Source organism: Lycium barbarum, chromosome 4, assembly GCF_019175385.1.
Source record: "Lycium barbarum isolate Lr01 chromosome 4, ASM1917538v2, whole genome shotgun sequence".
Classification (NCBI taxonomy): Eukaryota; Viridiplantae; Streptophyta; class Magnoliopsida; order Solanales; family Solanaceae; genus Lycium; species Lycium barbarum.
The window spans coordinates 72,224,142-72,250,135 of record NC_083340.1 but is presented as its reverse complement, the minus strand read 5'-3'; the positions used below and the strand labels follow the sequence as shown (position 1 = coordinate 72,250,135).

At 37.3% G+C, this 25,994-nt stretch overlaps 2 protein-coding genes across 4 annotated transcripts; one reads left to right on the top strand and one right to left on the bottom strand.

Moving 5' to 3' along the window:
* The first annotated feature begins 6,407 nt into the window (after nt 1-6,407).
* On the top strand, nt 6,408-14,515 carry LOC132636081 (uncharacterized). The gene is made up of 7 exons (XM_060352755.1): nt 6,408-6,588; nt 6,890-7,018; nt 9,643-10,389; nt 10,461-10,610; nt 13,408-13,502; nt 13,952-14,020; nt 14,183-14,515. The coding sequence occupies exons 2-7, from the start codon at nt 6,901-6,903 to the stop codon at nt 14,324-14,326; spliced, it is 1,323 nt and encodes a 440-aa protein (XP_060208738.1). The 5' UTR covers nt 6,408-6,588; nt 6,890-6,900; the 3' UTR covers nt 14,327-14,515.
* A 3,027-nt stretch (nt 14,516-17,542) lies between these two features.
* On the bottom strand, nt 17,543-24,824 carry LOC132636080 (nonsense-mediated mRNA decay factor SMG7-like). Of its 3 annotated transcripts, none has more exons than XM_060352753.1 (8): nt 24,556-24,824; nt 23,363-23,496; nt 22,511-23,113; nt 22,281-22,403; nt 20,982-21,214; nt 18,929-20,895; nt 18,677-18,824; nt 17,543-18,081 (listed from the first exon to the last, which is right to left on the bottom strand). In XM_060352753.1, exons 2-6 carry the CDS (start codon nt 23,432-23,434, stop codon nt 18,951-18,953), a joined length of 2,976 nt encoding a protein of 991 aa, XP_060208736.1. In that variant the 5' UTR covers nt 23,435-23,496; nt 24,556-24,824; the 3' UTR covers nt 17,543-18,081; nt 18,677-18,824; nt 18,929-18,950. The 3 variants fall into 3 exon arrangements, with proteins under 3 accessions (XP_060208736.1, XP_060208735.1, XP_060208737.1); XM_060352752.1 differs by having other exon boundaries at nt 18,677-18,815; XM_060352754.1 differs by lacking the exon at nt 17,543-18,081 and adding an exon at nt 18,102-18,544 and having other exon boundaries at nt 18,677-18,815.
* Between the last annotated feature and the right edge of the window lie 1,170 nt (nt 24,825-25,994).

The window sequence follows — 25,994 nt, the reverse complement described above, 5'->3', positions numbered from 1 at the left end:
ATTGGGAAAATCATACAAAGAAATAATCTTTATTTATTGGGAAATAGTAAAGATTCACATAGAGGTTAATTGCATTCATACAACGATCTATTAGAAGTATATCAAGATCAATACCCATGATCATACACTTTATCTGGACACACCCTTGATTCTTTTTACCCATAAATTACAACTCAATTACTGATAAATTCCAATAGTCTACAAAACCAAAACCTTTACAACACCTTCAACGAAATTTGACATTAGACCTAGAACAAAGTATTATACGATTTTAGCAACCTTTTCACACCATATTCCCTGTGGGATTCGACTCTAACCTTGTTGGGTTAATATATTTGACAATGTCTGCTTTATGCTAATAAAAGGTGTATTTTGAGCGTAGCAATCATGTTTATGTTTATTCACTCATTCATGATATGGATATGGTTGATGAAAGCCTTATGATGATTATGAAAGGAACTGTGACACCTTTGAGGTAACTATGGTATATGGCTCCGGGTCCGAGGCTCTTCCCGGAACGTAGGGTGTCTGAATTCGGATCCGAGGCTCTTTTCGGAACGGAGGGTATTTGAATCCGGATTCGAGACCCTTTTCGGATGGATGATACATAAACAACATGGGTCCCCCGCGGGTCATGACTATTGTGCGATCAATGTTACACCTTGGAAATTTTCCCAGATAGCGTACAGTGATTAGGCCAATGAAGGGTATGACGTATATGGTGTTTTGACGAGGGACAATGTCCTTTAGACAGGTATTGAGGTGCTAAATAATTGTTAAGAAGGTTCCATAAGGATCGGGGATCAAACGAAATGACGAGAATAAGACTCAGTGAACTGATGGGTTATACGGTCAATTATACGAACCGTATAACATTATACGGCCGTATAATAGACCGTAAAAGAGTCACAGAATGAGGCAGAATGAGGTTGCTGAAGGGATGATTTTACGGTCAATTATACGGACCGTATAAAATTATACGGCCCGTATAATGTACCGTCAAGTTGACACAGAAAAAGAGTAGTCATTGGAGCAGTTTTACAGTCGATTATACGGACCGTATAAATTTATATAGACCGTATAATGGACCGTATAATGATGTCGGGACAGATTTCAATTTTTAAATAAGGACCTAAGTTCATTTTATCTTATTTCATCTTCTCTCTCCACGACCCAACATCTCTCTAGAACCTTCCAAAACTCTTCCAATACAAGAATCCAAGTGAAAATCAAGATCAACCACACCAAGTTCATGAAAACAAGAGTGTGAAACCCAAGTAAAGTTCATCCTCCTCAAAGAAAACCAAAAGAGGTGAGATAGGGTTTTGTTGCTAGAGGAGAAAATCCACTCAAGACTTGTTCAACCATCATCCAAGGTGAGTTTCATGACCATTTTATGTTGTTTAAAGTATTGGAATGTTAAGATACCTGAATTGTAGAAGAACATAGCAAATGGGTCATTCAAGAGTGAATAGTGTCATGAGTGAGTGGTAGTTGAATTGAATTATGAATGTTAGTGTGTTGTGAGTATGAATATGTTACAAATGACATGAAGACCATGAGATAAGTGTGATACATGGGAAAATCCGATAGCGAACCCAAAACCATAAATGTGGGGGAAAATGAAGAGAAATGGTGGATCATGGCCATTGTATATGAATGATAATTATGATTTGCTATATTGTGAATGTTATTGTGGGTGATTGGGAGTTGATATGGAATACGGGAAAAATAGTATAAACAAAGGAAGTGTTGCCCAATTTTCTCTAGAAATAATAGTGCGTTCTTATAGTTGGTTAACTAACGATCGTACGAATCCTCTTTTTGAAGGTAGAGGCGTGACATTGAAGGAGAATAAGCAGACGCTAAATTGCTTAAACGACAAAGGTATGTGAGGCTTAACTCTTCTTTCAAAAGGCATGAATCCTTCAAGCTTTCCACAAATCCTTCTATAAGATGAAGCTTAAGAGTCCTTCTATATATTAAATCCCCTATGAGCATGATAGTGATGACAATGAGCTAGAGTCTAGAGACTCAAGAAATTGTGGCATGATGTTCCTACAATGCTAATGATGCTATTATTGTTAACACTCGCCTTACTTTTCCTTCCCTTCAAGGCGAGGCATGATACTCATAAATGTCCATAATACAATCGGGGGTTCACGACCTTACGTCACCCCGACATAGTATGGTTGTCTTAAATCCTAATGAATGCTCTTAATGCTAATGTATGACATGACAATAAGATGATAAGTAATGCTAACTTGTAACACTATGGGATACATGGAACACTAAGAAATAATAACATGATGCTATGGCTTGAGATGTATGATAATGACGTGTTATGATTGATGTTGTGATGATAAGACTTCCACCGCGCCTATATGGCCGGGCATGTCACCGCTAATGCGGGCTGCGTATGATTCCACCGCGCCTATATGGCCGGGCATGTCACCGCTAATGCGGGCTGCGATGTTTACACCGAGCCGAGAGGGTCGGGCATGATCACCACTAGTGGGCGGCATATGAGGGTTACCCGGACGCGGGTAACGATACAGATTATGATGTGATGAGGTATATGATGACGTACGTGATGATGTATGGGATGTGATAACATGTGTACTATGATTGCGTAAAATGTGAAATATGACAGTAATACGATTTCCTATGACATGTGTGCAGGTTATATCTTTGTCCCATGGCTCATGATCTTTCTATTATGTTTGTTTATTTCATTCCTGCCTTACATACTCAGTACAATATTCGTACTAACGTCCTTTCTCTATGGACGTTGTGTTCATGCCCACAGGTAGACAGGGAGGAAACCTTGCTCCGGATTCTTAGAGGCTGCCAGCTGATCGGAAGCCCTCCATTGTCCCGGAGGTGCCTATGATGATTCTTTTGTGTACAGTTGTAGATGTCATCTCTTAGAGGCTCGTAGATACTCAACGTGAGTCGTGTGGTTTCATGGCATGGTCATTATGTATGTATATATATATATATATATGTGTGTGTGTGTGTGTGTGTGTACATTATTTTGCTGGTCTAAGGGCTCGTATGTATAAAAGCATTTCGTTTCTAAATAAAAATGGATTTTATTATAAATTAAGCATGAATCGGATAAATGATTGTTAAATAAGCTTAATAAGTGATGGCACGAGCGGTGCTCAGTGGTTAGCCCCGGGTACCCGACACGGCCCCTAGCTGGGTCGTGACAATCAAGGCCCTAGCATGTGTGTACATGTGGTATTACTGATCGGACCATTGCATTGTACTGGGTTTCATCATTGCACGGCATAAGTTACTATTTATCGCATTTGCTGGTTATTCTGTGTGGATATTTGTGCCTAGCTGTTTATCTTATTGATTCTATGTATATTTGTATGAGTTAATCTTAGTCGGCCTATGGTATCTACCTGTACATAGTGTTTGTATTGATACTACCTTGTTGCACCCTTTTTGAGTGCAGATTGCATTCCGGAGTCGTCTTCTAGACCTCGCATCTAGCCTGAGGCTACTTCCTGACCAGATCCAAGGGCGAGCTCCTATCCATGTCATGTCGCCTGAAGATCTCTCCTTATTGATGTCTATTTCATTTCTAGACATTTCTGATATATTTAGACATTTATGTAGTTCTTAGACGTTACTTATGTTTAGAGTCATTGTATGATGAATTTCCAATTTTAGGGTTGTAATATGCACACTTATTTATTATCTATGGCATGACTTAGACTTATTAAGTGTAAATTGGATAATTGGTTAAGGGGATGGATCGCCCACCAGGGGGGTTAGTGTGGGTGCCATCACGACAGATTGGGTCGTGACACAACTGTGCACTGATACCAAACTGATGTGATTCTTTGAGTTAACAAAGAATCAATCAACCAGGATCTTGATCTTGATCTTGAAGCGATTTGATGGGCAGAATTCAAGAAACATATGTAACACAAGCTATAGGTCTCAGAACTAGGTGATTCAAACGCGAGGTGAAAGCTGACGATCTGAACTATGGAAATAACTATTTATCCGTTTAAAACAAGTAAATCTTCATGGTAAAATGATGGAAAGAAAGTTACGATTCTGGGTACGAAATAGAACAAATTTTAGTCATGAAACGCGTTCTTGAATTATCAAGAACCTATAAAGTTCCTAAGTCATCACTTGAAATCAATAAACGTAATAAAGAAATACCACACACAACTGAAAAACAAGATAAAGACTATCACCACCTTGCTTGGAACCAAAAACAAGGATAAAGAATACCAAATAGAGAAAATAACTCTATTGCAAACTAGGGTTTATGCTAAAAAAAAACATAGATTCTCCTATTACATGTCATGAGAATCCTTTATACAGGCCTAGGATCTCTTCTTTTATGGCTCCAAATTCCTATTCTACTCTAGAAAGGAAATAGCTAAAAACAAGGAAAGTAAAATCCCTATTCTATAAGGAAAAGAATAAAGAAAACTGGAATCCTACTACAACTAGGATAAAGATCCTACTAATGACAAGAAATTAAATTCCTACAATAATATAATTCAAGAAACAAGAAACCTATTTAGAAAATGATTCAAGAAATAAGAATTCTCATTCTTGAAAGAAATTAATCTTCAAATTTTAGCCTTTTGGACTTTCTTGCTCTTCAATTTCAATGTTGTGCTTCTTGGTTTTCTTGGATTTCTTGATCTTCTATATCTTTCATTAATGATGAAAGATGAAGAAGATCAAGAAATTCAAGAAAAACTATTTAGAAAAGGATTCAAGAAACAAGAATTCTCATTCTTGAAAGAAATTAATCTTCAAACTTGAGCCTTTTGAACTTTCTTGCTCTTGAATTTCAATCTTGTGGTTCTTGATTTTCTTGGATTTCTTGATCTTCTTCATCTTTCATCATGAACTATTATTGAGACCACAACATTTTAATATTAACCAATTTAAAGAGTAAAATATATCCTATCATTAACGGGTGCCTCTAATTTTTCTGTCATGATTAACAACTTTTATGAGTTGTGAATTGATATTTCGAATAAGAACAACCAAATGCAGTGTTATATTGGAATGATGATTACTCGATATCATAACATCCTTCTTCAAGGGACACGGTGAGATCAACATCTTCTTTTATGACTTTCTCGGATGCTTACGTCAACTAGATAAGTTTGAAGCTTAAGTTAATTAGATAATTTTAAAGCAACTCTAGCATGGTAAACAACTACAAATTTGATTAATTAATTGATTTTTACCTAACTCTTAGCTATTGAAAAGAGTTCCTTGTCCAAAAAATGGAAAAAAAATATTTCCAAGGTCATTGCACCAATAATATTCCTGGTAATCAGTTTTGCATTTTCTTTCCTCGTGCTTTATTTTAGTCATGGAGAAATGACATATTTTCTTTGATATGTTTGAATTCATTGTCCATACTTATGTGGACACGTTGCTAGAATTTGTTGAAAGATGATAGCGGAAAGCTTTAGCATACAATATATCAATGTACATCTTTAAAATATTTTTGGCGCTTGAATTTTCATTGATAACTTTTTTCCTTGCATATAAATATTGCTCATAATGCTTCTTCTTACCAATTGAATGTAAAAGAAGTCACTTAATAAAAGAAAAAAAGGCTATTATGTTATGAGGTAAGGATAAACAATTAACAAGACTATTAGGATCATGAAAAAACTCACCTCAGATAAGGGCTTATATACCGATCAATTTTGAGCTCTTTCCTTGATCAACATTTGGTGAGAGCGGAAAAACAAATACTTCAATAATTGATTTTCGAAGTTTGTTCCGCTAAAAACATGAAATTTAGTGTCACACCTAAAAATTAGAGAGAGATGTAATTGACACTCGACCTAAGCTATTTACCGAGCGAACGTTGAACTAATATGTATTGAGTATTATAATAACAAAATTAACAATAATCTCTTTGATTCTTATGGTTATCAAATAAACTGAATATAAAAATATAACTCCAAGCACATTAGTCATGGGCCTCTAATTGAGAATCTGAGCATATAAGTCTATGCAACATTCACCCAAAATTGTAAAATATCTAAATCATGATGCTAACTTAAATAAACTGTCCACCGTTGAAAAGAATCACTGAAAGTTTACCAATTTATGTAATGTGAATGTAACCACATCTTAATATGACAATTTGAATTCTCTTACTAAAAGTTAACATCCTTTTTTGGAGGAACAAGAGTTTCTTCTTCAGAGATTTTCTTAACCCAATTCTATAATCATATCATATTATTGAGAATTAAAATATCTACAATTCTCTTGGCCTCTTTCTCGTTTTAATTATTTAATAACAAAAAGTTGATACGGTTGTAATTTTAGACCGAAACTCGGCTCATTTTTCCTTTTTTTCTTTTATAGTGGGTCAAAATTGGAAAGAAAAAAAAAGGTCCATTATTTTATTTATCGTAAGAAGAACGGTATCTCTTCAATTTTTGTCTGCAATAAAGTGCAAAATAAAAAAGCCCTAGCTCTCACACAGCAATACTAGTACTAGTAGATACACGAAGCTTTTGGAAGATAAACACAGCAAATCAATTTCTGCATTTGAAATACCCACCAAAGGTTTGCCCTTTTATTTGTTTCTTGATTTCTCAAAACCCTAAATTTTTAAATTTCATTAAATTTTACATTTCTAATTTCAAGAACTCCTTTTTCTTAGTTTATGAACCTGAGTTATTTAAATTTCAGCTATCCAATTTGTTTGAATAAGTAAGGGGATGGTGAATTTCCTTTATCGTTTGATGATTAATGTTTCTTGGTATTATAGCTTGGAATATTATGTATTCTGTCTCTTGAAACGATTAGTTTATGGGTGCCATATATGGTTGGCAGTTTGAAATTGTGAATATGATTTGGGTTTCAGGTTAAGTAGTGATGGAGTCTCAAGAGAATAATAATGATTCAAAGGGGGGATTCCGTAAGCTGTCGAATGATGCAGTTAACAGGAAATACAGGCGTCGCTCTCCCCTTGATGGATCCTCCTCCCCTGACGGTTAGTTCTTTTGTTCTGTACTATTAAGACATACCCTCTTTTGATTCCCCAAATGTTTCACTTCTCTTCTTTTTGCATTTGTCATTTTTAAGGTTAATACTGTTTCTTTGTGTATGTATGTGTTCCTACTTCTGTGTAGCAAATTTTGGAACTTGCTGTCTTGACTGGCACGTGCTTCTTTTCCTGAATTTGTGAGATACTTGCACGGGCATGTGCATTTCTTCGAAAGAAACATTTTTATAGCAATATGTTGATGACCAGGGCAGCCCGGTGCACTAAGCTCCCGCTATGCGCGGGGTCCGACAAGGGCCGGACCACATGGGTCTATATATAATTTAAGTTATATACACTGTCAATGTAAAATATTTTCTACACTATGAGGTCACCCAAGGATATTTGCAGGTAAGCGTCCTTAAAATTATGAGATTTGTTATATTGAAAATAAGTCAAATTACCTAGCATAATAGGTAAAGATGATATGATGGCTTAAACATTTCTTCTTCTCTCTCTCTCTCTCTCTCTCTTATATATATAATGTGTGTGTGTAGGGTTGCTACCGTACGATTATGTGCTAGCATTATACCCATTTTTTCAATTTCCTTAAATGCCCATAGTATTTTCAGCCAACACATTAAATTAGGGACATTTTTTTCAATCATCTAAGTTTCCAATTTATATGGCATTTCAGAATCTAAAAGTTCACTCCTTCAAGATGCGGTAACACCAATTCTCTTCTCACTGTTCCGTCGTCTTCCACCACAAATTGTGGTCAACAATCATCGCCGTCACGGTTGTAATGAAGTAACCAAGTTTCTAACCATTTACCCATTAGAGGATTTAATTTCCTTGCTACTAAAATTGGTTGTTGTATTACTAGTAACAACAAACTACCACCATCAAATAATCAAACTCTTTACAACATTGAGGAATGCGTCTAACTCCATTATTAATTAGTTTGAATGTGCTGGGTTTGAATTTCACTGGTGCCTTTTGGTCACTCGGTCCAATTTCAATCGACCAATCTCAAGAAATACATACCCATGAACTGAAACAGTATTGATTAAATAATTGAAATAATTTCTATTTAAGAAGGTCATTTATAGTTCATCAAGAAGGAAACAAATTGGAGAATTTAAATGGGTTGAAATTTGTAAAGAAAAAGTTTGCAGTAGAAGGAAGCAAAATTGGGTATTCCACAGAGACTGACGGGTGGGAAAACGAAGGAAAATTGGATGAGTTGGAAAATACCAAAATGTCCCTGGAAGTTTCTATTTTTATGAGGTGGAAGGGATATTTTAGTGAACCAAAAAGTGGGTACAATGCGAACCTAGCAAAACCCATACACACACACACATTCAACTGTATTGGCATGAATAGTGAGTACTGGATAGACAGAATTTAGAGAACCTCATCTATTTGGGATATAGCCTAGAGGCGTAGTTGATTAATGGAATAGACGTTCTATAGCAATTAATGCTTGATGCATGTTTTGTGATTGAATGGTCTGGAAGTATCACAGTCTATATAAAAGCCAGAACATGCACTCTAATAGCCTCTTGCTGTTTTCACCTTGGAGCAGGAATGCAGGATGAGTATTCATATTACGCTCCCTCCTTTATCCAATATCTTTCCAACATCGCTGCTCTTATATATTTCTCAATGGCATTGATAAAGCCAAACTAAAAATTCCATTTTCACAACTGTTGTAGAAAATTCTGTATTTTTGGGTACAAAAATTAACGAGACTTTTACTTATTAAAACAAATAAATTAAAGAGACTTTTATCTTCTTCTTGCAATTGCTTAACATATTGTCAGTCTTTACTAGCCAAGAGGTGGTTTTGCTCAATAAAGTAAAATGGGTACCTTGTTGGATATGGAATGTTAGGCTAATAGTATAACTGGGAAGCAAAAAGAAAAAAAAAAAGATATTTGCAATTTACCAGTTTTCAAAAAGAAAAGAAAAAGAAAAAAAGAAGAAGATATTTGGAGATTTTGTGGTTTGCTGGCGGTGACTAATATCCGTACGATTGTTTGGGTTCTGCTTTGTGCCAAATTAGGCTTTTGTATTTATTATAAGCCTTGGTTGATGTAATTATAGGAGATTTAAGGGGTTTTGGTGTAATACAAGATGTTTCCTAAACGGTCTCGAATGTCTTGAATTGTAGGATATGTTCTCCATGAGTGGGAGAAATTGATGTCTGTCATTTTGGGGTGCAAGTCATGTCCTTTACCAGTATCTTTGCTCTTACTTTACAACACTCCTACTCTGACCATCTATAGGTATTACTGTCAGCTTTTTGACCCACAATGAGCACCAAAATACTGCTCCTATACCCTATTCATACCTGTACTATTGTGGTGGTGACGTATCTAATGCTCAGCCATCGGAAAGTGATCTATGAAATATTTATTGTAGGTAAAAGCATTTATCTCGAACAATATTTTTTATGGAAAATATTTTACATCATACCGGCACACCCTTAAGTAATTTGCTTCTCCAGTTTTAAACGGTATTATTTAGTGCTTCACAGACATAGACCAGGCATCAGTTTGAGTCTGCCTTGTGAATATTATTGACATGTGATCTTTGCTTCTTAACTATCCTATCTTCGGTGAATGTAGGGAGCCCTGGCCGCAAGAGGAGCTCTAGTCCTATCCCATCGAGGAAGGATGATTGGCGACACAAGGATGATTATTTAGATCGAAACCGACAAGGTCGAGGTGGTGAATCTCACAGGCAGTCTTCTAGGAGTTCTCGCAATCACCATAGGCACGACAGGCATACTGATGATGATGATAGAGGATATTCAAAACTATCCTCTCATTCTCATCGTGATTCAAAAGTGGACAATTATTCCAAGAACTCCAGGCGAGATAATGATCATAGATCAAGAGACTACCCACGTGACATCGACAAACACTACCGAGATAGGTATGAGGATTTAGGGCATAGAAGCAAGAACCGGGAGAGAGAAACTTCATCATTCAAAGATAAAGATTCATCATTTGATAGAGTAGGATCAGGTAGGCGTTATAATAAATCTAGCATTGACGATAATAGATCCAGGGAGAGTGATAGGTATAAGGAGTATAGAGACAGCCGAGATCACAAGAGTGATCGTTTGCCTGCTTATGAGGAGTCTAGAAGCAAACGAAATGAGTCAAATTCAAGAAAAGACTGTTCTGTGCAACGGCTGAAGGAAGCGGACTTGGATGGCGAGAAATACACCAAAGAGGAAAGGAAGAACTATCAGGACCGAGAGAAGATATTTGAAGACAGAAATGTTGGTTCTGGTAAAGGGCGAGAGTCTCCAGCTAAGAAGTCAAAATTCTCAGGCATGGATCAGAGTTCTGAGCAGGGAAAAGATGGTATTAACCATCTCGATCTTCTTCCTGGACTACTATTATATGTTTTTAATTACACTGTCTTTATTATTCAGGCTTGAATCCAGCAAGTGCAGCTGATGGAAACCTTTCTTCGAACTCAAAACAAGGTCAAGATCCAAACAGTGAATTGGCTTTGGAGCATGGGGTAAAAGACTCTGATATAGATGCTGCAAAAATTGCTGCAATGAAGGCTGCTGAATTAGGTATATTTCTTCTTTTGTTTTCTTTTTCTTTTTGGGGGGCGGGGATTTAATGTACAGTGGAAATCTTAGGTTGGTTTGGATTTAGTTTTGGTTTGTTTCTGGAAAAATATTCTATAGGAAAAGTTTTAGAAAAATAAAATTTGTGAAAAAGTCATGTCTGGATTATTTTTTGATGAGTTTCTGGAAACATGTATGAGTTTTCTAGAAACCTACCGTTAGATTGTTTTGGTTTTAAGGCTACACTTGGGTCTGATTTGTGGAAGTCGAAATTGTTCTTTAACCACAGAGCTCTGGTTCTGTTTGGATAAGTTTTTGAAAGGCTCTTTAAATTAAATGGGACGTTTAAGGGTGTTGTACATCGTCTCCTATATGATTCATGCTCCTGGTTTTATCTCCGTATAGTGTGAAACTAGGCTAAAAGCTTCCTTGTGGTTAGAGAAATCTGAAACACACTTGCCCATTTGTTGGCTTGTTTTTTCTCCAAACACTAATACAATATGTCCAAATTACGATCATATCTCATGTCTAAGAACTTCCTTCCACTTGGTTTGGAGCATCAATTACCCTAAGACACTTCCCTGCCCCCCCCCCCCCCCCCCCCCCTCCTCCTTCCCTTCTCTCTCTCTCTCTTTAGATACTCAATTACTTTTGTATTGATGGGTCTAGCTTAATATTGAAAGGGTTATTCTAAAGATTAACAACATTGTCTTAAATTTATCTTTTAAGACAAAGTAGGGGTCTTTATAAATTAGAGGTTCTCCAGATCTCACACGTTCAATCTTTAACTAACTGAAGGACTCCTTGGAATTAACTAATCTGGTTTAAGTGTATCAATAGTGTGTAAATCGTAGTTCCAATTAACTTGTATAGCTTGTATGAACCGCTGTCTCATCTGTTCTGTTCTTCAATAAATCTAAATGGATTCCCCTTGATTGCAGGCTGTTTGAGGTGATTTCCCTCCATGAGATTTACGTGTTCCTCTGTGTTTTTTTTTCTCTATGTGTGTTATTTACACAATCTGTCAAGTAAGATCATTTTTGATCTTGTCTTATCGTGTTCGTACATTCATCTTAACATCCGCTTTTTTATGGTACTCATTTTACGAATATGAACTAAAGCCATCATTTGCTCCTACATAATATTGCTGCTCATGCAACCGTTCTATAAAATTTGCTTTTCATTTTGGTAGATATCTCTTCTACATTCCAACGATCTTATTTTTGATCTATGTGTTACATCATCATCTATCTTGTCATTCTCCTAGAATTGTCTGCATTTAGGACTGAAATACCCCCTAATTTCTTCGCTTTATAGCTTGTTTGGCCATGTCTACGGGAAGCCAAAATTGCATATTTTAGAGAGTTGAGCTGTTTGACCAAGTTTTTTAGGTGAAAATTAAGTACTTTTGAGTAATAGCTTAAGTTATTTTTCAGAAGTTGAAAAAAGTAGCTTCTCTAAGAAGCAATTTTGGATCCTTGGCAAAACACAAATTGCTGCTCTAATAGCGACAAAAGTGCTATTCAAATTGATTAGCCAAACACATTGCTACCCTTCAATATTTTTTTATTTTTTTTAAGGAGAAAAAAAAATCTTTTTCCAGAAACGCTTCCGACAAAAAATGCTTTTCAATTAGTAGATTTTGGGAGCTTGGCTAAACATACTATTAGTTTCATTCTTATGGGAGCGAAACTTAGGATGCATATATTTTGTCAATCGTCTACTTTAAAGCCCGTACTCTGGATTATTAATTATTAATATTTCACATTCTTGGTTGATGAGGGAGCACCGTTGTCTTTAAATGGTTAGGCAAAACGTAAGTCCAAAGAGCCTGAATTCATTAGCTTATAAGACCTGTTTGCATGTATATTATTATGCGATGCCTTTCTGAGATGTTTCGGAAGGCAAAGTTGACTTCCGTGTGATTATCTTCCGCCAAGCAAAGGACCCCAATAGAGTTGTTAGTGCCATACGGGAAAACTAATATCAAGATCATAATATGCGGAAGAAAGAATTCAATGAAAGTTTGCTTTTTATTAAGGAGAGCAATAATTACAAGAAAGACAATATGGTTCCAGGGGTGGAAGCACCAGTACAGAGATCTGAATGCTTGCTGAAACTTCGACTACTATAATCCCCATATATATGCTTTATAAATATAAACTTAAGCGACAGGACATGACATAAATAAGCTGGAAAAACATGATGTAGATACTTAAATTTAAGCTAATCTATATTACATGGAAATGGGTCTACTTATATAATGACTCCAAGCAAGTTGTTTGGCGTCATGGCAACCTAGAGTTGCAAAGGCAGGCTAGTCGGTGTAAGGCTCTTGGAGAGACCGCGTCCTTATCTTTATCTTCAGTGAGTGTGCGGGCTGCGGGCAAGCGTGAATGGACGCTGCCCGCTGACTGCGCCATGCACACTGCAGGCTACAGAGTGCTGGCACGAGCTACTTATGGGGCGACATAGACACAAGCACAATTTTCACTTGGCACTTAAAGGCTTGCCATGGCGCCATGGCATGTGAACAAAGGCAAATGGGGCATAGATGCGAAGCAGCCCTACAATATGTTTTTATATATATTACTGTATATATTTATATGTTTCTTTTACTGTTACCATTATCAAAAAAAAATAATTATATGTTTCTTTAGTTGTCTGTGCTGATGCTTGTTTGACTATATGTGCTTTATTCGAGAACCATTACAAAGTATTTATGTTTGCAATTATATTTCTCGGTAATTCATTATGTTAGTAATGTTCTCTTACTGATTTAAGTTTCGCAACATGACAGTTAATAGAAACCTTATTGGAACGGGTATCATGACTACTGACCAAAAGAAGAAGCTGCTGTGGGGAAACAAGAAAACGACGACTAATACTGAAGAGGTAATTTTACTCTACCTATGTGTCCTCTTCTCCTCTTGTGTTCCTGCAGGTATGGGAAGTTATTCCCATATTATTCCTCTGCATTCCCACCTGTTGCACCTTCACCTCTTCGTAAAACTTGGTATCTCCTTTGTCGGCTTACGGTGGAGCAGTTGCAGCTTGTGTATAATCTAGATAAATTTGTTCCACCTGTTGCACCTTCACCTCTTCGTAAAACTTGGCATCTCCTTTGTCGGCTTACGGTGGAGCAGTTGCAGCTTGTGTATAATCTAGATAAATTTGTTCCACTTCAAGAGGATACACGTCTTAAAGTCTCTTTTTTATCCCTTTTGCTGAAATCAGCTTGGTACAGATGTTTAATTTTTGCTTGTTATATCTCTCTATCCGATGCTCAATGTTATTCACTCTCTCTTGCTCTTTGTATGTTCAATTGATGGTCGATTATTTAGTCCACTCATCGTTGGGATACATCACTATTTGGTGACAGCGAGCGTCAAGAAAAATTCAACAAACTCATGGTAATTTCCATACCTTTTGATTTGCTTTATATTGTCAGAAGTAATAGCCGCCATCAGTCTTATGCAGAGTCTTATTAACTTGTCAACTCAGTAAAGTTTTTCTTCGTGTACTAACACACTTTTAGAGTCTGAGGTTGCCTTGGTGCCTATGGCCAATTGTAGGGTGTGAAAGGCGAGGTGAAGACAGAGAACAAACCAGTCATTCACGATGCAGAGAGGCAAAAGGAGCTCCAGATGGACTTGGAGAAGCAATATACTGCTGGACTTCGCCGAAGAGATGGTCGTACAGTTGGACTAGGTCTCTAAGATTTTCCCTTAATCATCTTTGTATTTTTACTACTCTTGTGGTGGTTGTGTTGTGCTGTTTTGCAGTTCTGGAGCTGCATGTATTATGTCTTACTAAACTATGTTTCCTGAAATTTCCGTTATCTTGTGATCATGGACTGTATTGGTCTACAACTGTAGTTGATGTTATGATGGAGATTTCTTTTGCTATTAGCTGGTTTTCCCAGTTGAACACACTTGTGGTGTGTCGCTTCTGTTGGGGTCTCTGGTACATGCATAGCTTGCGCAATAGCTACAATTCCATGCATCAAAGGGATCCTCGAAAAAGCTTTTCCCTACTTTGTGTTTAGTTGACTAATGGAAAGATAACGAAATTATTGAATTTAGTGTTTGTCTTTTATTGAATTTTTAATAAGAGACAAACACTCTTAACAAAATCATTGAATTTTACCGTTTGTCTCTTATTCATTAAGGTAAAATGTGATCGATCTAAATTGCAGAGTAGGTGTAGTGTTTTCTATTTTCTTTTTAAATGAGTCATTTACCCATCATATTTTTCTTAAAGAAAAAGAAGAGCATTAATCATTTTGCCCAAACCTATGTTTGTTCTCTAATAGAGGACATACAGAAGGGCTTAAAAGGAGGAAGAGTTTCACTGATGCCTTCTGAAACCTTCTTCAACCTTGATGAAAACAATTCCAACAATTAAACTAGCATTAATTACTAGAATTAATCTAAAGGTCACGTGATTAATCTAATACATGGAATTCATACAATGGATTAATCCAAAAGAGGTCCAATTAAGGAAATATCCCTAGCCCTCGCATAAGGATCGATCCTTTAATTCATCCAAAAAAAACTAGCTATGGGAATAAACCCTAAAGGCTTCTGGTAATAATATGTAATATTGATTACAGATGTGGCCTAATTAACCTTTGATCATATTTGTAAATGTGGCCTTGAACCTTCAATTGAGCATGTTTTGTAGCCTTCAAATTTTCATTCCACGTACTTTCAATGTATTCCAAACTCTTTATGCATGAAAGGTCGGCTCCAAGTTAATGAACACCTTATTGGAAGTTATCAACTTATCATCAACCATTTTAAACTCCATATAGTTTGAAACAAGAATTGTTTTGGGCTTGCCTTTTCTATTCTATTAGATAAATAGGTCTTTTTTTTGCGCGGATTGCCCTTCATTTGGGATAGTCTTTAATTTTTGCCCTTCAAATTGGTGATCTTTAAGTTCTGCACTTCACCTAATACCCTGAGGATCTAGGTTCAAACCACAACTCAGTTTTAAAAAAAAAAAAAAAAAACTGCAAGGCAAAATTTGCATTTTTGCAAATTCTACCTATTTGCATGGGGAGCGAAATTCTGCCTGAAGGCAAAAGTTAAAGACCACCATTTTGAGGGACCAAAAATTAAAGAGCACCCCACAACGAAGGACAATCCTGCAAATTGCCCTAAATAGGTTGAAGAGTATCCCAAAGCTCTTTTAGCAGACTTTCACTTAGCAGAATATGGATCATAACATTTGTTGGGCCATTCCTCAAGAATATAATTCTTTATTAAATAATCATCTTGCCACTTAGCAATTTGTTCTTGTTCAAAATAGACTCGCAGTTTCAGAACTAAAAATAATATAAGCAAGGTTGTTTAATAACATATGTCAACTTCAACCATTGTAAGAAGAATTCCACCTTTTCACGCCATGTAGGAAAATCTTTGTCATCAAAAATTCAAAATTAGAATTTGGTAAGTCGGAACACCGTTCGAAATTGTTGTACAAGGCATAGAGGCAACTTTCTTCGAATTGTTAATGATAATAATAATAATAATAGAAACCCAATTTTTTTTTGACATAGTTAAATCTCCTCCATGAGCAAACAAAAGAATAATAACAACACCATTTTATGATTCAACTATGCCACAAAAAGGTAACATTCAAACTGTTCTTATTTATTCTTTGCATATATGATATCTTTTGATGAATATATCCTTATGTTTTCTCAATGAAAGAACCTCTATTTATCTGCTAAGAAATTCTTGAAAAATCTAAGCAACATTAAATAAAGTTCATAATTTAGAATATATCAAAAATGTATTTAGTAGTTCAAGCATGAACATAACGAACATTCTAAATTTAGCTCTCCAGATACATTCACTTTGAAAAAAATTCATAAGTCCTAAATTTTGTTGTTCCGATCTATTGAGGCACTTATTTACAACAGACTATTGATTCCTGATACTGTAGATTCCTCATGTTTTTTTTTTAACCTCCTGACATCAACGGAAAGATCCAGGCATTATCCTCGAAGTAGAAAATAAAGAAAATAGTCCTAGAAGTTCACCAATTTTCGAATTTGGTAAAAACGAAGGACAACTTTTCTCAGAACAAAAAAGGCAACTCGATCCACCATTCACGCGAGGTCGGGGAAAAGTCATATCTCACTCAGGAGAGTGCAATGTAGGCAATTTACCCTCACGCAAACATATTTCATGCATCAAAACACTTACAACTTGTGGTCGTTTTTAAAACATTTGTGTTGGTGTTTATGAAAGCATCCTGAAAATGGTGATTTATCAGCACAGATTCTACAATACATCTTTAGGCCATAGTTCACAAATTTAGATAGACAACTACTAGTGCAAACTTGCTGGTCATTTGCAGTCGGTGAAAATCCACCTTTATAATGTACAATATCGTGATTATTTAAGGATGAGGAAAATAAGATATTGAATTTAAGTTCATGGATGAATAAGCAAAGAAATAACGGTCGTTCAAGTTTTTTTGCTGCTTCACTTTTTTCCTCTGCCAAAACCGTGAACCAATAAGATACCTACTGGCTACCAGAACTATATCAGTTAATCGCATAGCCTTAGTTATTCTTGATGTCAATCACCCTCCAACCTGCGAACCAATAAGATACCTACCAGAACTATATCAGTTAAATCACATTTCTTTAGTTAATCTTGATGTCTTTCGCCCTCCAACCTGCGTAAGCACTACCAAGTTTTACCACATTTTAACATAATGCCAAGGCTTGCTACTTTGAATAGGCGAAAACTGAGGCCAGAAGACATTTCCAGCATTGTTAATAGAAGGAATTGCTGAGGAACGAAAATATGAACTATCATGTAAACATAAGCAGTCTTGAAAGGGTTGGGGGGCGGGGAGTGGTGGGGAGGAGAGAAGGAATATGCCTCGCAGACTAAAACCAAAGACGAAAGATGTCAATCAAAACAAATTGTTTTGGGCATTACCTGCTTGGGAAAATGACGTGCCAAGATACAGGTGACCAGACACTAATTATCCAGTGACAGTCTGCAACTGGATCACAAGCAGCACAAATCCAAATAACAAACATGACAGGATATTGCCACTAGATGACAATGCGACAAACCAGAGAAAGTGAGATAACCATATGCGTACATATTCGCATACTTATTTCCATCAAACATCAATAATTACTCCCCTGATAACTAATCCATCTTCACTGCACAACTTCCAGGCGGACATGTTAACTGAAAAGGTATCTACTTAAGACATTTAAAAGTTGGAAACTGCTCATCATGGCATGTAGCATAACTTTGTAAGAGAGATCTCCTATCAGATAGGTTGACTAGCTTTTCATTCATTGCTCCAACCAGCAATCAACCAACAGATGATATACCAACCATCTGACCACGCAAGGTTCGTACTCCCAAAACTCCCAATCGATTCACCTACTGACCTCAGTCTGACTCAACCAGTCTGGAGAGCTAGGCAGAAGCTGCATACACCCAAAAAAGTGTGAGTTTCTCTTCTTTTTTAATTAACTGAGAAATCAATTGCTTTCAGCTTCAAAATTCTGTGGTCTCCCCCTAAGTATATGAGAAATTTAAAGGGTAAACTAGTTTGACACATAACCAGCGAATTTACCTTAATAACCTCGAGGTACAAACAGGAAATCAAGTGAGTAGGAAGTTCTAAATTGGAATTCAATAGCTAAAGAATAGGACAGATCATCATAATAGTTCAGGCCTTCCAATAAGAAAAGCGTCGAATCAGATTCTAACTCTAAATAATCCCAGTCCCAACAAAAGTAAAAAAGAAATAGGACACAGTTAGCAAGCTTCCACAGACAACCAGCCATGCACACAATATTAAGTAAGCTCACAGAAACTACCTGCCTAGGAAGAAAAGAAACAATGGGGGAACTTTCTCAGCAGACTACCCAGACAAAAAGGCTGTCCCTTCAGGATGAGTCATAAAAAATTGTCAAAAGTATGTCGAATATATATTAACTAACTGAATGGAATCAAATGCACAGTAGAAGACCAAGAGAAACAGAGAGAGATCCAGGAGGGGTTGGGTGGAACCAGTACCTGCTCGACAGCAAGTGCGTGCAACGCTCCAAGACCATCCATGCTGCAAGAAAAACTTAATAACCTTGGGCATACAGCAAATATGATGGTTGAACGTCATAGCAACAGGCCGCTGGACATCGCCACAGTAATTTTTAACCTGGAAAAACTTGAGCAGCTAACTGTAAGAAAGATAAAATACAGGGCCAGGAAAGATGAAACATGGGTGATTTGTTCAAGTAATTAGTTCTCCTTAAGGTACAAGGATTTTACCATCTAATCTCTCGTATCCATATCACACAAAGAAACGGCATTCCCACTGAGACTGTCCTTGATGCTGCTGAGGCAGTGCAACAGACCGTTGATTTACGCTCCTGAGTTGCTGAGGTTGCTCCTGGTGGCGTTTTAATTGTTCAGATATCTGGTAGTCTTCCCGACCTTTCTGGTTCCCCGCTTGTACATGCAGAGAATTAACCTGTTTCCCAGGGAAAGGAAAGTTTACCATCCCAACTAAGCTACTGCTCTTGCTCACGGATTGTGTTGAATGGTTAATGGAGTTATTGAAACCAATGCTCCGATGTGATGAAGACAACTGATATCCATCCAGCCAGCTATAGTCATCCATAGGAGGAAGAAGAGTATGTTCATTCTTTACAGTCATGGCTGATGAAGACTCGTCCAGTGCTTTGGAAGGAACAGAACCAAAGCCTGGAGGTGGACCCAGATGCCGAAGAGGTCTGCTAACTGGATTTTTCTTTATGCCTGTTGACATGACTGATGGAGACTTAATCGACATGCTGTCAATATCAGCTACTGAGGATGAAAGTGAACTGAAGTCAGATGGTATAGCAGCATCTGGAAACTGCAGGGGGAAATTATTTGCTATGCTAAAATTGTGAGACTGTGGAAAAGGGATAGAATATGGTGCAGGTGGAAATACTCCTGAATGACCTTGCAACTCAGATTTTAAAGTCGGACCATTTCCTATCAAGTTCAAGCTGGCCAATCCATTCATAACAGCACCCTGTTCAACAGACCACATTGAAGTACTTGGTTGCATAGGCTGCATATATTGGCCACTGTTATTGGCAATACTTGGGGGTGGCCTTGCACTTGCATGTAATGCACTTGGCATGATCAATCCATCAAATGCAGCTGAAAAAGGGCCCATCTCATTTCCTAGAACAGCAGAGGTTATGTTAATGCCAGGAGGAACCTTGGCAGCAGCACCAACACAAGAAACAGGAACTTCCGAGTTCATCATGTTTGACGCGCTTCCATTCACATGCTTTTCTGCCACAGATGGCTTAAAGACAATTACTTCATCTTCTTCCTCACACTCCACATACAATTCTTGCTTTGGCTGCAGAGCTTCTACAGTTAGCTGCCCTGCAGCTGGATTCTCCAGCTCAATACCGCTTAGTTTGGGTACTTCCATGGTGCAATGTGCATAATCATCAGATACTTGGGGCTCAATGCCAATGATGAATTTCTTTGCCTTACTGTCAAAATATATTCCCTCTTCTCCAACACGGACCACACTAACAAGAGCCTTTCCTGCTGCTATTATCCTCTGGAGACGTGATTTCTTCTCTTTGATGCCACCACCACCACCAAAAGAATGTTTCCTTGAAAAATCAAGGATAAGTTGTGCCTGAAGAAGAGGTAAAAATCCTCTCAGTTCGAAATCCTCAGGCAATGCCAGACGATTACCACTCTCTCCTTCATCATACCTGCTCATGTTGAAAAAGCATGTTTCATCCTTGTCGTCATCAACAAACTGGAACTCGCTAGACAGTAGCTTATTAAAGAAAGCAATGCAGTTCTTCCAGAAAAATGATCTAGCTGTCGTTTGTTTCTCTTCTGGTTCATTGCCAAGTGCAACATCGTGATGGCACACCAACCACTCCACAAACACCAAAACACCAGGCAAAAGGAAGCTTGTTGTGGGATCATTTAGTTGGACACATCTCTCAACTACATGACCCATGAACTCAAAAACAGCAATGAATGAATTCTGTAGAAGTACAGATCTTTGTAAAATCTCAGCATATGACGGATTTTCAATTTCCTTATTCACATTATGAACAGTGAATATTAGGATAGCCACGAGCCTCACAATAACCAGTCTACAGTCGGCAGCGTCAGAACCAAAATTATTCTTCTCATCAGGCCCAGAAGAGAGAAGCTCAAGCAGATCATTCTTAACCACCGACTGCACTTCTCCAAAAGTCTCCAAGCTGGTTAAAGATGGCAAAAGAACAATATCAATTATATTGTAGATCAAATAGCAGAGATTCGTATTAGAGAACGGATAGGAAAATACCTAGTGCGAGTGAAAAGAATGCCATTCAATCGAACAAATCTCGTGCTGAAGGTTTTGAAGATGTCGGACATACTAGAAGCTTTTTCCTGGACTGAGATTGCTTCAACCTTATCGTCTTTCATCGGTTGCCTTGTTTCTCCTTTGCCTCTTCCTTTTCCAGTTGTGCGAGGAGGCAATGGCTTGGTGGAGGAAGCTTTAGTATCCCCCAGCAGCTGGGTGTAAAACTGACGGTTCTGCCGAAAGATGTCATTGTTTACAAATTTTACAAAGGACCAATAACATCTCAGATTAGCAAATACAATTTGCAAATTTGACAAAGGACCACTAAAATCCCGCATAACTAAATATATTTTGCATTAGAAGTACAGGATTCCCAAAAATTACTGGATTGCACACCTCCTCGGTGATTCATATTAATAGCTAACATGTGTTCATATTAATAGAGCTAAATTTTTCCAATCAAAATATAAGACACATAACAAAAATAGCTGAATCTTCTGGTAACAGTTGCACAATCAAACATACTGGAAAAAGTCAATGTCCAAACCACAGTAAAATATAAGAATCAAAATTCCTCCCCAAATCTCTCGCTCAAAATTTTAGAGGCATATTTTGACAAGGACACAAGGAGCATAATACAAGGCATAGTACAGCTCTATGCATATAGCATACAATTAAGAATTCTCCAAGCAACAAAGCAATTTCATATGGTTTGCGTTTACATAGAACTTAAATATTGTCCGCTATTAGAACAGAATATGGTACAACAGCCTTAGCTTTTACCAAAATCATTTATGGTTATATACTACAAGAAGCACCACGCTGCTAAATGATATTTGCACTGGTGTTGCCGCAGTTTTAACACAGACAAACAGAAGAGATACATATGACATAATTTAAGTCATCCTAAACTACTCTTGCTTTTTAACCTAATCCTGCATCTGTCTATGAGTAACGCAGACCACTTATACTCTCAATATGGCACCAAGCCCAGACCTAGATCTCAGTCCGCACTAGTTATACCTAGTAGACATGATCCTACATAAAAAAGTTGGTCAATCATTAACATTCTCATCACCAACATAAGCATGCAGCTTTGCTGCATCAAAATCACACAATCTTACATATAAGCTCTTAGACAATTTATCTGATAACTACATTTAAAAGATAAAGCAATTGGAGGGTTGGGGGAGAGGAGAGGAATTGTTCAGAGATACACAGAGGAAAAAATAGAGATCCGAAGTATCTTAACCCAACTACCAGCAAGATCTTAACATGTCTTCTCAATAGGTTGTTTACCTTTTCAAATGCAATGATCAAGTTATCCCTTGCGGTGGCAAAAGGGCTTTCTAGTGCAAGACTGCGAAAATAGCGATAAATAGCCACCAGCTCATCATTCGAATAGGAAGCCAGTATTGCGAGCTGAGGAAACAAGACAATCAGCCATCACAATACGAACACTCAGAAAACAAACTGTTCTATATGAAGATTACTCAATATTGATATTCCCCTTTGATTGTAGAAAATACCTGATGGTGAGGATTGCCACTTGAAGGCCAAAGTGAAGCCGCTTGCAGGTAATAGTTCGAAGCAGCAGCAAAATCACGAGCTTTAGAATCACCCTCACCATATAAGCCTTTGTACCGAGCAAGATCACCAAGATAAATCAAACAACGATGGCAAGATATCAATCCTTTTTTCACCTCCACGGACTTGTTACCATCTTTTGAGGAAGGAATCTGATTCTCTGGATCATCAGAGGAATATCCCAGTGGCAGACCATACTTAGACCTAACTTTTAGCATCAAATCATGATAAAAGCCTGTTGCTTCTGAAAGAAAAGTTTTAAACTGTGTTCGGATCTTTGTGATGCGATCTGGTCCACTAATAAGGGGAACCTTCCCATTGGTTGACCCACTTGAATTTACAGCAGCATTGAAGTGTGCCCGCAATTCCTCAATTCTCCTGTAATGCAACTGCCACAAGGCATACTCTATTTCATGTTGTTCTGAGAAAGCATGATCCTCAAGTATGATAGTTTCGTAGTTTTCTCGCATTTGTTGCCATGCACTTGGATCAGAAGGAACTCTAGCTTGTGCTGCTTTTCTCCGTTTAACCTCCAACTCAGCATTCTTTGGGGGAAAAAATGAAGATAAAAAAATGTCAATTACATGCTTCAAACAAGGAAATATGCAGTTGCTCTTTATGCAAAAAAAAAATCTATATAGATACAACTTGCAGCTTTATAGACAACAAATATGGCTCTTTGTATGGATGTTCAACTTGCAGCTTTACAAGTAAAGCACAAAACAAACGAATGCATAATATTTTTATACTCGATTATAATGGAAAAGCAATCAGGGGACACGGTAAACACCAACCTTGTTGTAGAGGCGCTGAACTCGCTCCCGGGACGAATGATCTGAATTACTATCCATTGGAATGGTCGTCATCCATCAATTGGACAAAACGTCCCCCAATAATGATTTGAAAAGCAACACCTAAACATCTTAACCTGCAGGACCACATCCCAATCAAATATCAGCACGCAAATATTTAAAAAAGGATAATGAAATGCAACCTTATACCCATCAAAGCATAAATACATTGCACATAAGTGCAAGCACACAGCTTTCATAAGGGTTAATAATCCATTTCACTTATTCATATTATATTTCCATCATCCATCAAAATGCTAAGAGTGATATTCAGCACTATCATATGACAAATGCATTCTCCAAAGAAAATAACTCCCCAAGAGAAGCATAAAATAACCACAATATTATCATTTTTGATAGATAACTAACCGCTATACAACATCCAACCTTAATATCAAAGAAACACAAATCTTAAGCTGTAAAAACCAAGCTAACCTAGTTTCATTTGTTCCCAAATTCACTTCAAACTCGTTAAATAGTCGCTATAATATCATTTTCTTAATGGGTTAAAAACAGCAAAATGCTTACACTGTAACGACCATCAATTAAGCTCCCTTTTTCTCATACTCACTTCAAAACTCTCAGATAACAGTCAAAAAAACACTTGAAGTATCACCTTTTTTGCGAGATTTCTACCTCAACTATCAGGTGGTCAACCCTTATCTGTTATTTTTTTTTTTTTAATATTTTCCCATTAATTCCTTTAGTTATCCGTGTGGAGTGCCATTAGGCACCATTTTTAAACCAAAAAACAAAAGAGTGTGTATAGCATGCACCATCAGATACTAGTCCAGGTGTGTTGGTGATAGTTCAGGTAGAAAATTCACAAAAAAAAAGAAAAGTAATACCTCAGGTGTGTTTATGACCATTTATCTCTATATTATATAAGGTAGAACTACCAGCATAAATTAGGAGAGTGTGATATGACAAATCAGATTCCCTTAATCCAAAACGACAAGACAAAATTATGATCAATCATTTCCCCAAAAATAAAAGTAAACGGGAAGTTTTGTATCAATAATAAAAACAAAATAGAAGCGATCCAGAAGAGAGAAAACAAAAATCCGAAAACAGATAAAACATTCCAAATTGAGGCATGAAAATTTGTAACAAAATCAACGAAGAAATGCTATTACCTCAAAGACAAATCAGATCTAGGGAAATCACACTTGGAATACGCCTCAGACTCCCAAATACTTCAAAGTTTCAGCGTTTAGAGGGACAGAAAAGGTTGGATGAATTTTAGGGCTCTTCATTTTAGGGTTGGATGAAACAAAGAGGAAGAGCAGACTCTTTACATGAACATCATCGGAAAAAAGCCTTCTGTCTGTTTTTGTTCGTTTTCGTGGGTGGTGTGGTCTTTCTTAGACGGCTATCACACCCATCTCACAATCCTATTCCTACCAAACTCTTTATCTTTCACTTATTTCTTTTTATTTTCTTCGTTTTTTCTAATATTTTTATTTATTGTTTCCAAGTTTATATTAACTAGTCTCAATGTTTGTGTAACTCGTGATTGTTAAATTAATTAATTTACTTGCACACGTGGTTGTATACGGTAAAAATCGGATATATGTTAAATCGGTAAGACCGGAGACCGAGGGAAGAAAGGGACAAACACGTGCACGAAGATTTTCTTTCTGAACCGGAGGAGTGCTTGAACCGAAGCAAAGGAAGGGCATCATTTGGTCTGGCTTCTCCATAGCCGAGTTGGTCGTGGCCGTTGGTCCGTTTGACCGTGGCCGTTGGTCCGGGTGATCCGTTACACAATTGCCACGCGTCAATACCGTTCTGCCACATTGTACTGTCAATCGTACGGGTGTCAGACCGTACGACCAACCTTATCCATTTTAGGGTTTTTCTTTATTCTTTAAGACCTTATGTTGTATGAAGCCCATGAGGCAAAACTATAAATAGGGGTCATTATCTTACTTTGGGGGGTTGGCTTCTTGAACTCTATAACATTTGTAATAGCAAATATATACACTCTCTCTCTCTCTCAATATCAGATTTTGGTCCGGATTTATTGTGTTCATCTTTAGATTTGTGCAATCAAACAATATTCAACATATTAGCATATACGTTTAGCGCAGACCATCAATTACTATCTAGATTATTTATAGTTGATTACATTCCACTTTCTCTCAATCAAAGAATAGATTAAAGTTTTACCACATATCCTATATCTCACTCATAAATTTAATTGATTATCCAAATTTGGGGTAAACAGTTTGGCGCCCACCGTGGGGCTAGGATAATAGTGGTCTTTGATCTTTACTCATCTCTTACCCATCAGAATTGAAAAAATCCGTTCTCTGTGAAAACGGACCAAATGGCTAACAGTGGACAATCTGGTCACGTCAACAACAACGAAATCGTGGCCGAAAATGAAGACAGTGGACCACGAGGATTACCAAATCCTACTGACCCGAACCCCGTTAATTCGAGGGAGGGCCTCAACCGGCAAAACACCGTGGACCAGGAGAATGCCGCCCAGCCGATCATCGATCCTTTAAATACTCACAATTCAATTACTTTGTCCCGGACACAGGGCCGGAAAGAACCGGATGCCCCG

Coding starts and splice junctions, on each gene's coding strand:
- LOC132636081 (XM_060352755.1), top strand. CDS start 6,901: ATGGAGTCTCAAGAGAATAATAATGATTCAAAGGGGGGATTCCGTAAG. Junction 10,390..10,460: donor TTCTGAGCAGGGAAAAGATG/GTATTAACCATC, acceptor TTTATTATTCAG/GCTTGAATCCAGCAAGTGCA. Junction 14,021..14,182: donor AAAAATTCAACAAACTCATG/GTAATTTCCATA, acceptor GGCCAATTGTAG/GGTGTGAAAGGCGAGGTGAA.
- LOC132636080 (XM_060352753.1), bottom strand. CDS start 23,434: ATGACGACCATTCCAATGGATAGTAATTCAGATCATTCGTCCCGGGAG. Junction 22,404..22,510: donor GTGGCAATCCTCACCATCAG/GTATTTTCTACA, acceptor TTGTTTCCTCAG/CTCGCAATACTGGCTTCCTA. Junction 21,215..22,280: donor TGATCATTGCATTTGAAAAG/GTAAACAACCTA, acceptor ATCTTTCGGCAG/AACCGTCAGTTTTACACCCA.